The 12,545-nt window shown below is 33.0% G+C and overlaps 1 protein-coding gene across 3 annotated transcripts in view; it reads right to left on the reverse strand.

Annotated features, from left to right (window-relative positions):
- LRBA (LPS responsive beige-like anchor protein) overlaps nt 1–12,545 on the reverse strand; it is a 736,343-nt gene that overhangs the window by 537,641 nt on the left and 186,157 nt on the right. For all 3 annotated transcript variants that reach the window (XM_027117137.1, XM_027117135.1, XM_027117138.1), the window contains exon 31: nt 5,739–5,869. In XM_027117137.1, the coding sequence (XP_026972938.1) occupies nt 5,739–5,869 (131 nt within the window). The remainder of the gene's footprint in view (nt 1–5,738; nt 5,870–12,545) is intronic.

Below are 12,545 nucleotides of genomic sequence, written 5' to 3' on the forward strand. Positions count from 1 at the left end.
TAATTTTAATGAGGTGAAATATATATATCAAAATTTGAAAAAGTCAAGGAGCATTGGTGGCTCTACATGAAACAGTAACAAAAACGCTTTCTTGACACTACCCTAGAAATAATGCCAATTTTCAAACCTTAAAAAGACTAGAGCAGAAAGGGATTTTTTATAAAGTGATCTTTTCAAATCATAAGAAAATACATTACCAACAAAGATAAGTGAATCAACTAGCAATTGTTTTAAGGAAAAAAAAAAAAATCACATAAAAAATAAATATATCAGTAATTTCACACCAGGTTGACCTTCATTCCTACCAGACAGAAAAATGTAACTTCCAAATACATTCAGCATTTTTTCAACTCAGCTTAAAAAATCATAAATTTATGACAAATTTGTTTTTAATCAATTTAACAACAAAAATATTTTCAACAAGTAATCAAACATGTAAATTCAGAAGCTACTTCCAACATATGGAATGGTACTGACTTATCTTTTCCTTATCCTTGCACTGATAAACTGGCTCCTTCAAACTGACAGTCTTCCAGACATTCAAAAGAACAAAAGGGAAAATGTAAATAGATCATCTGTCTAGCATCTATCCAGGGAATAGCCGATTGTTAATTCAAGGTCCCTAAGGGTCTACATAAATAATGTCCTTTGCAAAAAAGTACTATTAATACAAATGCCAATATTTAATCCCTGAACACGGTTATTTTTTTAATTGCCTTCTCTCTCCTTTTCTCCCTCTTTCCCTCCCCACCCATTCCAGACCAATTCAGGGAGGGATAGTCTATATGCCCAGCTAAAATTCTTCATTAAATAAAAGAAACTTTTATTGGATACGTAAAGATAAGCCTCTTGGGTCAAAGATTATATAAAGCAAAGAATCAAAATTTTCCTCCAACATTAAAAATAAACATACTAATTTATAATATGCATGGCTCTGATACACAGTAGAGCCTAATACTCTGGTAAGTAGTGTAACTGTTAAATTTTGCAAATTAGCAAACACTCAGCACATAAATTATTTAAGAACAGTCTGTTTAGTTCCTTCATTGGGTTAGCTTCAATTTTGTTTTAATCGTTTACGCTTTGCAAATCAAACATATTTGAAAACACCACCGGACATTTGAAAAAAGAGTAACTGCATCTTAACACATATTGTAGTCTGGACAATTAAACCTTTACTAATGAGTAACTAAAATTTACAGATTTTGATATATTTACTAAAAACTCTATTTTCTCTTTTAGTGTTCTTTATAAATAAATATGCATACACAAAGGGCAAACCTTGTTTCTTCTGATGAATCTTTTACCACTTCTTACGAAAGGTTTGCCATTATTATTATATTACACTTTTTTGCTAATAAAATGCTACAAAAGCTAAGAAACATTATTCAAACTAAAATCTGAAATTTGTATGAGTCAAAACTTGGATACCGATCATAGTTTTAATAATGTACACTGTTTTAAAATGTATTTCCAGGGCTTCCCTGGTGGCACAGTGGTTAAGAATCCGCCTGCCGATGCAGGGGACAAGAGTTCGAGCCCGGCCCGGGAAGATCTCACATGTCGCAGAGCAACTAATCCCGTGCACCACAACTACTGAGCCTGCACGCACTCTAGAGCTCACGTGCCACAACTACTGAAGGCAGTGCGCCTAGAGCCCGTGCTCCACAACAAGAGAAGCCACTGCAATGAGAAGCCCGCGCGCCTCAACAAAGAGTAGCCCCGCTCGCCTCAACTAGAGAAAGCCCACGCACAGCAACAAAGACCTAATGCAGCCAAAAATAAAAATAAAAAATAAAATTTTTTAAATAAATAAAAATAAAATATATTAACAAATCCTTAATTTTTTCACAAAATTATAAAATTATTTGGGTGGTAATGTTTTGACAGAAAAATCTTTGACCTCACATAAGCTGACAAGTTCTCATTCTTTTTCTGGGATCCAGTCCTAGTTTGTCTTTAATTGTGCCACACGTAAAACATAGAAATCCCATTTTGATATCAAAATTTCCAAATAGTTTAAACTTTTTTGCTACAAAACTCGTATTTTATGTTTTCTGTTCAACATGGTTTCTTCCAAAGAAGTTCCCATTTTTGCTAATGTACTATGTACTATCAAGTATATTTTTTTATTAACCAATAATCTATTACTAACTATGAGCAGTTCACTTTTTGTTGCTGACTCACTATAAAATTCAGAACTGAAGTCGTCCCAAGACACAAAGGTTTATGGTCCACAGAGACAGATATTAACTGTACTTTCATGTAAAGAAAATAATCCAAGATCAAACCAAGAATAATACCTAAGTTACCCAGATCTGCAAGAATAAACTGCCCAGCGCACCATGTAATCACAATAGCAATCAATTCATCCACAAATCATTTTTCCCAAATCTTGCTTGAACCAGAAGCAGCATAATAAGCTTTGGTATACTGTATAGCCTATTTTTTTTAATGGCAAATAACTTAAATCAAGAGGTCTACCAAAAAGAAAACAAAAATCTATCAGCTAAAAATATTGATGGCAGAGAGATAACTATTTGTTTGAATTCCAAGTGAAAAGAGAACAGACTACAAGGGCAAGTATAGTAGGCAAAGCACGAAAAATAGGGCTGTAGGAGAGTAAGAAATAGGATGACTGAAAACAGTTGGGTTAGATTTCTTATCAAGGCAGTAATGTTCATGGCAGCAATCAATGGAATGGAAATAATAAACTAAAATCGAGACACCATATAAGTGAAAACAAGAGCCTAGTGACAGAGGAAGAGGAAAGGAAAAGTCAGGTATGGAAATCAAAACAAGTGACAAAAATAAAGACCATCATCACAAGAACAACTCAGAATGACTTGTCATTTTTAAAAAGGAACGAATTTTTTTTAAAATAAAGGGAGCTAAATAAAGGAAATGAACTACAAATTCTACCCCAAAATGGAAAAAACTGGGAACTATTTGAGAAACACTACCACCACAAGTTATACAAAATTTAAATAAGAGGGGGAAAAGGGTACATTATGGGCTGGATACAGGGTTTTGTGGGGTTTTACCAATAAATATGATAGTCTTCAAGATAGCAAATTATTTTGTAATTCTGCATATGGTTCTTCAGGGTATTTTACATTGTAATGAACTTACTGGAAAATATACAATGGCTTCAGAAAGAAATTTGTTATGCTGTTTTATATCAAATATTACTCATATATCAGCTTTCTTTCTGTTTCTTATCTCTTCTGAAGACTGCATGAATTTTTTTTTCTTTCCCTTGTACCAATTTTATTTACTTGTTTAACATTTTTTCTGGCTTTATTGAAATAAGTCAAAGACTGCATGAATTTTGAAAAATATATTTAAAAGAAATCAGAGGATCCTATTTACCTTGCCCCATAAACTGAAATTAAAGGGTAATATATTCAAAATAAGATGATAATATTTTACTCAGTGTACTGTGAACCTCTGAATTTACTACATATGCTCTGGGAAGTTATTAGGAATTCACTATTACTGAATTTAAAAGACAGCAGAAAGTTTCATAGATATTAGTAACATCTGACTTTTTCCCAACAGGGGCTTGTCTAGAAAAATCACAGATGATTTTTTTTAAGGCCTTTGGATGGAGGTGGAAGAACAGAAATTTGCGTAACCAGTCCAAAATAGATCCCCAAATTGCTGCTTCTCCAAAGTAAAAAAAAAAAAAAAAAAAAGTATCAGAGTATAATGATGAAGGAAATAAAGAAGGAGAAAATAAAGAAGAGGAAATTTTGCTGGAGTTCTACACTTACTTTCCTTTATTGTTTCTCACTAAGACAATGAATGATGAAAAACAAAATGTAACACATATACCACACTATTGCAAGATGTTAACAACAGAGAAATGTAGAGAGGGTGAGGTTGAGAGCATATATGGGAACTCCCTACTTTCCTTTCTATTTTTCTATAACCTAAAACTGACCTAAAATATAAGGTCTATTAATCTTAAAAAATGTTTTAATAAAGTAAAAAACAAGGCAGCACAAAACTGTCTACTACCACTGCAGCTTTTGGTTTCCTTGTGGATATTTTTCTTCAACAACTATTCTTTCCTAATTATAAAAATAATACAGGATTACTGATAAATTTTTGGAAAATATACTAAAATTAAAAATTTTGAAAATCAAAATTTCCATTAATTCATGGAAATAATCAAGTAACTTCAGAGTACATTTCCTTGCTTCTTCCATGTATGAAAAGTATATACATACTTCACATAGTTACGATTTCATAGCATGTAAAGTATTGCATGTAATTTTTTTTTTACTTAACCTACTGTGAGCATTTTCTATTATCACTTAACACTAAGAAATTTGTAAAGAATTAATCACATTTAAAACTTTGAAAAAAAGTTTTTGTTAGCACAAGTAAAATAACTACAATGAAAGGAAAAAGAAAAGCAGGAAAGACAAAAGAAATAAACAATCCTGGGACTTCCCTGGTGGTGCAGTGGTTAAGACTCCATGCTCCCAATGCAGGGGGCCCAAGTTCGATCCCTGGTCAGGGAACTAGATCCCACATGCATGCTGCAACTAAGAGTTCACATGCCACAACTAAGGAGCCCACATGCCACAACTAAGGAGCCTGCTTGCCACAACTAAAACCCGCAACCAAATAAATTTAAATAAATAAATATTTTTTTAAAAAATACTAGTCTTGTTTCTGGAACACATGATACATAGTACACAGAAAGGAAAAATTAAATGTCCCTGACAACTGGCTAGTAGAAACTCAAGTTAGCAGCAAAACTCGCTGAGATATACCGGTTTACCAAATAAAGGTAGAACATTGGATAGGAGGCCTGAGATGTCGCAAAAGATGAAGGAAAAACATTATTTCTGATTTTAACATAATCCACCTAGTCATTCCTTCAAAATTCCTTTTATTTTTCATTAATCTCATCCTAGAGTAACAAGAGAGGATGACTCCTTTGGGGGATTAATTTTTTTTTTTTTAGTTTTTTGGGTTTTTTTTTAATGAAATAGCACAACACTTAGAAATACACTACTTATATAAAATAATATTCCCTTTGTCCTAACTTGGTCTTTTTAATATCACATAGTCTTCAAGTTCACCTGCTATTATCACTGAGCTTCCAATCAACATCTAGGGATATAGGATCTTGCACCCATACATGTGCACCAAAAGGCTTTTACGTTAGGAAGGAATAGAGAGAGAGAGGCGGGGCAAAAATCAAATTGTAGTAAGAGTTATTGAACTACTATGACTAATGCTAGAATGATGATAGACTTGAGGGCAGCATTCCCTTTCCAAGTATCTAATTCAAAAACTATGCAAGAGAAAGCAAAGTACTGGATACCATATAAACATCTGGCAACTGATAACCAGATTAAAAGACCAAATGTCAGCAAAACTTTCTCATATTGACCACTATCTATACACATCTTCTCAAGTGAAAGGAAAGGAAAAAAGTATTTTAATACATCTGTCATTCATTCAACCACCCAACCAGCAGCATCCAATTTGTCATACACTACTATGTTTAAGTGGAGAAAGTATTAAAATCCTTGATTTAATTTATTTCATATTACTCAAAAATGATGATTCAGAAAATCATCAAATAATCAACAACATAATACAAAAGCATAATCATTCAAAATATGCCTAATAAAACTATTTAACTTAATCAAAAATCCTAAGCTTTGCAATGGGATTAAGAACTTTTTTGTTGAAATCGCTGATAACAAACTCACCAGGTGATTCTCCCCCCACATCTGAGGCTTGGGCTGAATCTACTGAAGAAACCACACTGACAGCATTGGTAGGTATACTTGTAAGTGTTGAAGGTAAGACTGCTGATTTTTTTGTTGCCACGATGACACTTCTGTAATAAAGAAAGTAAATAAATTTTAAAATACAGAAAATCACTCAAGTTAATTACATGAATTTCAAAACAGAAAATAGGAAACCAACTTCTTTTTCCTAACTTTTTCTTATCTCTATTTTGATGTACAACTTAGAATATACTCTCAATAAGAAATCTCTTCAGTGGTGTTCACAGTTATTTATACTTCATTTTTTTAGAATCGAGACAATGTTCTACAAAAATATAATAATCAGTTTTAACATTTCAATTTATATTTATAATATTCTTTAAATTTAGGATCATCTTTAATTATCCACCTTAAAATATAACCAAAAGTATATAGGAAAATAGGAATTTGGCATTCAAATGGAAAATTAATTGACTTTTTCTTAACCTCAGAAGTGAAGCAGAAAACTCAACATGCTTCTGTAAGGATTTTAAAGCACCACTAAGTTGAAAAGATAAAACCTTAGAAATCTTATAAGGTTAAGAAAATGCAGGTATGAACAATTTTTTAACATGTATACAAGCAAAGTTTTACTTTTTAACTCTCATAGACTGTCTTATATTACATAGAAAAAACAATGCATAGGCATAAAAAACCTAGATGTAAAAATATCAAATAATCAAATTTGTTCATCTTGGGTATTACTCAAACACAGGTATTTACGATATACCAATTTCATTTAAGTGTAATACTTTATACCAAAATAGTATCTAAAAGACCTTAATAGGCATAACTTAAAAGGCATTTTTAATTGAAGTTAGCTCCATAAACATGCAAAACCCCAGTTAATGAGGTAAAGAGGACAGCTAATATATAATGCACTCCCACAGCAGTGCTTACTTTTAATTACCTGGTATTAACCATAAGCCTAAAGTCTTCAACATTCAATTTATTTAATCACATCTTTTGTTGACAATATTGTAACTGCAAGCTTCAAGTACTCCCTTAACAGCTTTAAAGTATTCAGTTCCTAAATAAAGTTACTTAGATACTTGATCCAGATATATGTATTCCACAGTGAAAATTATATAATTCCAGCACTTTAAAAATACATTTTGTTTTAACTGTTACATCAAAAAGAGATAATACAAAGTGAAATAGGTTTCGTTTTACTTCAGTGCCTATCATGTGACAGCAAACACTGTCGCCAATTAAATCAAGTTCTCTTGTGCTAGGCATGGCTTATTCAATGTACTTGGGGGTAGCTGGTGTCACATCATTATAAGGGTGACTGCCAATGTTAACTATACACTAAAAAATAGAAGCAACAGCCACCTGAGCCCTCAATCCAAAATGGTGTGCTTAAATCACGGTAGCTTATATCGGATGAAGATTATTGACTTTAGGGGGAGCAGATGACCCCCTCTGTGCGCACGTGCGTGTGTGTGTGTGTGTGTGTGTGTGTGTGTGTGTACACGTGTGCTGGTAGCACATTCAGAAAACAATAAAAAATGTAATTTGTATATTACCTACCATGGGGCAAATATTTACAAGCCTATTGTTTAAGAAAATCTCTAGCTACCTATTTCCTAGTAACCTATTTTGGGGGGACGGGGGCAGCGGGGGGGCGGGGGGGATATGGAGAATTTACTTAGACATTTGCTCACAAAAGAAAGAACTAGCAAGATTTAGTTTACTCATACAATAGGCAAGTACTGATAGGAGCAATAGAAATTAACATTTAGAAAAGTGAAATTGCTTTTTCTGTATTTGAAACTTAAGCCATAAACCTACCCTATGTACCAGCAATTCCACTCTTAGAAATTTCCTCCAGATAACTGAAGTCCACAAAAAATAGGTACAATAACATTCAGATAGCTTTACTGATAAGAGCCAAAAACTGGAAATAGCCCAGAATCCTTTAAGCAGAAAAATGAATAAAAATATGGTGGTGTGTTTTTACAATGGAATAATATCCAGCAATAAAAACATACAAGCTACTGATTAACATAACACATATGAATCTCAAAAGCATTACGTTGAGTGAAGGAAGCCATATACAGAGGAACATAAATTTTGTATTTCCTTTTACATGAAGTTCTAGAAAAGACAAAACTAATCTATTGTTTAAAAAATAAATAAAAATAAATTTAAAAATTAAAAAATAGAACAATAATTGCCTGTGCGGGGTGGAGACAGGCATTGGCTGAGAAGGAGCATGAAGGAACTTTCAAGACTGATGATATCTTGATTGGAAATTTAGGTTACACAGGTGTTTAATTTGTCAAAACTCATCAAATGGCATACTTAAAAATTTATGCCTGTTGTTGTATGTACATTTCACCTTAAAAACAGTATTGATGTCTGGTTAGAGATCTGCGCCTGAAATGTTTGAGTGAAGTGATCTGATGTATGCGACTTACTCTGAAATGCATCAGAAAAATAAGAATGACTGATGAATAGAGAGATGGCTATATGGAGAACTCTAAGATGAAGCAAACAGTTAAAGGCTAATTGCAGAATCTCAGTGGTGGGTCTCTGGGTGTTCAGTGTACAATTCTTGCAAATTCTCTGTATGTCTGAACATTTTCATAATAAAATGTTGGAAAGCTGGTAACAAAAAATGTTTACCACAGATGTCCCATAATATGCACAATCTCTATGTGTCCAAGATGGTACAGTTAATAAAAGATAACAAAAGAACTTGACCTCATTTCTGTTCCTTTAAACAACTGCCATTAATAATGTTTTTTGTTTGGTTTTTTTTTGCGGTACGCGGGCCTCTCACCGTTGTGGCCTCTCCCGCTGCGGAGCACAGGCTCCGGACGCGCAGGCTCAGTGGCCATGGCTCACGGGCCCAGCCGCTCCGCGGCATGTGGGATCTTCCCGGACCGGGGCACGAACCCGTGTCCCCTGCATCGGCAGGTGGACTCTCAACCACTGCGCCACCAGAGAAGCCCCTAATAATGTTTTCAACCATGAATAATAGCTATACTTTATTTCAGTTCAGTAAATATTTATTGTCCAGTATCTTTCACATATTCTCATTCCTGACACATCTGAAGTGTGGCTTCCTATATGAATTTACATTTAACTAGCACTCCTTACACACTACTGCAATATGCTGTTATGGTTCTTGAACTGAGCATGTACATGCTTTCACAACTCCAGTCCTCTGTATGTGTTATTTCTCTACCAAGACGCCTTCCTCTTAGTCCTGCTTGCCAGCTAACTTCCTTCTCACCTTTCAAAACCTTGCTCAAAGGTAAGCCTCCCCAGATTGCCAAGTCAGAGTCCACTATTCTTTGTGCTTCTACATGATCCTATTATATAAACTTAATAAATTATTAATGAATGCTACGATTAAGCACTGACAATATGCCAAGAATTATTACTCAATTCACAAAACAATCCTAACATACAAATTACCTCCATTTAAGAAAATTTAAAAAGTAAACCTCAGAAAGGTAAAGTAACTTGCCAAGGTAAATGGCAGAACTGTCCCACAATTCTGGGTTTATCTAAACAAGAGCCTCTAATTTGAACTGTTTCCTCATACTGACCTTTACGTTTTATTGAATATAATTCACATTCCATACAATTTATTCATGTACAGTATACAATTAAATGGTTTTTAGAATGTTCATAGAATTGTGCAACCATCACCACAATCATATTAACATTTAAAGGTAATTCTATAATATAATCATCTATAAGCAATGGTAATAAAGATTTCCAAGATATTAAATATGTACTACTACTACTAAAATACAAAAATATATCTGCTCAGAAATGGAAAAGTTGCATTCTTTAGCCCCGCTATGTAGTTAGTACATAATAGAAAAATAAAATTAATCAATGTCCAAATTCAATGACTGATTCAAACATCACTGAAGAAGTAACATACTAATACTTTAGCTTTGGGCCACATAAAAACAAAGAAAATTCAGTAACAAAGATTCCCTTAAAAGGACATTAAGCAGTAGGCAGATTTCAGGATATTTTCATTCCAACTGTTTTTACTATTGTTAAATTATAAAATTTCTGTGTACAAGACTAAAATCTTCAATACGGGGGGGTCTTTAAGCTATCATATTTATCATGTATGAAAGTGTAAATCTAAACTAGTAAAGCATGTCTTAAAGTTTTAATAAAATGCCATTGTTCTCAGGCTACAGCTTAAGTTTCCATTTAAAAGACAAATTGAAATCCTTGTTAATTTTCAAGAAATAAATTACTGAATTTTTAATATCAGCCAACAATTTTAACAAAAAGCACTTCAAACTTTTTTGGCATAAAAAATTTGGAAGACAGGTAAGTCTTTTAGTTATATAAGCTATTTTTCCAAACTTTCAATTAAAAACCAAATATTAAAGTATAAAATTTCACATATTCTTGCTTTTTTCTTTATACTCACCAACTTTAATGAATAATTAGTATTTGTGAGCACTATGCTAAGGACGTATATGAATTATGCTATTTATATTTATAACAACCTATGAGGGAATTATTTATATTTATAACAACCCATTAGGTAAGTACTACATATTATTATCCCCATTTTACAGATGAGAAAGAAGTAATTTTCCTAAGTCTCCAGAGATAGAGAGTGTAAACACTTGACTTTTTTTTTTCTTACCTGAACTAGGGATACTTTTTTAAAGATTTCTTTTTATTGAGTAACGACATAAAGCAACAATGTCTTCCAGGTCACTAAGGTTCAGAAGTTCCATTTCAGAATTATATCAGTTTGAATTATCACAAACTTTCACATAAATGCTATTTTCTTTAACATGCAAATAGTTCACTAAAGGAGAAAAGAGCATTTTAAGCCTAGTACTTTAGTCCCTAAGGATCTAGCTGAAAAGCCAGACAAGCCCTTGAACTTTATCAAGATAAATCCCTGGCATCCGCTAATCACCAGAGAGGATCTTCAAATTAGATAAGAGCAAGAATGTTGGCATGGGAATGAACACAAACACCTTGCCATCCACAAAGGCCCACAACCTGGCAGCCTTTCAGCAAGGTTCCACTCATGTAGCTGTTACTCTAAACGTTCCAGCTATTGCTTGGAAGTTGATAATTCTTAAGATATGAGGAGAGTTGTGATTTCTGACACAGCATTCCAGAGATAAATACATGATCAGAAGGACGCTTTGAAATTCTCAAAGATATTCCTCTGGTCTAAAGCTGCATGAAAATAGTTTTTCAAAAGGTGTCTCTTGCTAAGAAAAAAAGGGGGTAAAAACAGAGCAGTTTGCTTGCCATCAGATAGTATGTTAAATGCATACCAGACATGTAAGTTCCAAATAACCTCCTGAAAAATGCTATCACCAAAATTCCCCTTTGTTTCCTGTTTCAATAAACCCCTTTAAAATGTATTCCCTGTGCACAGTTCCCTAAATAAGTTTGTAACCTACACACTGAAGGTATCACTAAGGCATAGACAATTTCTATGCTATTTAAAAAGAAATAAATCCCAAAATACATGAAATTCGGGGAATTTATAAGGAAACAACTTTGAGTATATTAGTAAGATTTATTAAATGTAAAACTCTACCCTTAAGTTATTCTCACTATTCAATCTAAGACTAATACAAATTTAAACAAATTCATAAAAATTGTGAATATCAGAAAAAACCTAATCATTTACACCTCTTCTCACCCTCAAAATATAGCCATTGCAGTTTGTTATAAATTTTTGAAGCATATGGGAACATATGTATCTATTTTTTCAAAAGATCATAAATTCCAAACTAAACTGTACTCTGCTTTTTCCACTTAATAATATATCTTCAATATCATTTTACATCAATACATCAGTTGTGCTTTTCTCTCATTAGTGGCTGCATAGTATTTACTATATTCATAGGAAACAACACATGTAACCAATTCTTAATAAATTGGCAACTACGTTTGCATAGCATAGCCAAATGACAGGATTTAGAGTCCACTGGCCATGGTTTAAATTTTAGCTCTACCATTTATTAGCGCAAAAGCTTAAAGCATTTATTTACTTTCCCTGTGCCTCAGGTTTCATCATCTGTAAAGTAAGAATAAAAACAGTATCTATCTATCCACCTACCTACCTATCTATCTAAAAAATGCACTTTAATACACCTTCACAGGGTAAAAGCTCAATAGGTATTAGCTTAACTATGAAATTCCTCTTGCAGAAAGAAAACATTTTATACTTGCACATATCTTCTGTATAAGCTTATATAATTAGGTTTACATATTTTAAATTTTAATTAACTGCCAATATTCCCTCAGATAAATTGTACCAATATGCCCTCTCAACAATATAAAAGTGTTTCTTCATACCCTTATTAAGACTAGGTATCATCTTTTAAACTTCTGGATTTCTTCATGCTAAGTGTTATAGATTAATATATCTTCAATATCATTTCACACCAGTACATATTGTTGTGCTTTTGTTCTCTTTAATAGCTGTATAGTATTGCACAGTGTAAGGATAAGGGAATTGAGGCTCAGGAGGATGAGGTAATTTGTCCAAATTCGTTAATAAATAACAGAGCCAGAACTCAAACAGTTTCATCTCATTTCTAGAGTCAATATTCTAACTCCTATATCATAAAGCCTAATAAAAAAGAAAAAGACATCTGAATCTAGCAGCCACTATATCTATAATGTCACATTAGACATATACCAATATGCTATTTACCTGGAATTTAGACTCTGTCAATCTCATCATTCCACGACATTGACCTAATCTTTAAACAGAGG

Source organism: Aethalodelphis obliquidens, unplaced genomic scaffold (assembly GCF_003676395.1).
Source record: "Aethalodelphis obliquidens isolate GAN/ISIS:26980383/991018 unplaced genomic scaffold, ASM367639v1 scaffold17, whole genome shotgun sequence".
NCBI lineage: Eukaryota > Metazoa > Chordata > Mammalia > Artiodactyla > Delphinidae > Aethalodelphis > Aethalodelphis obliquidens.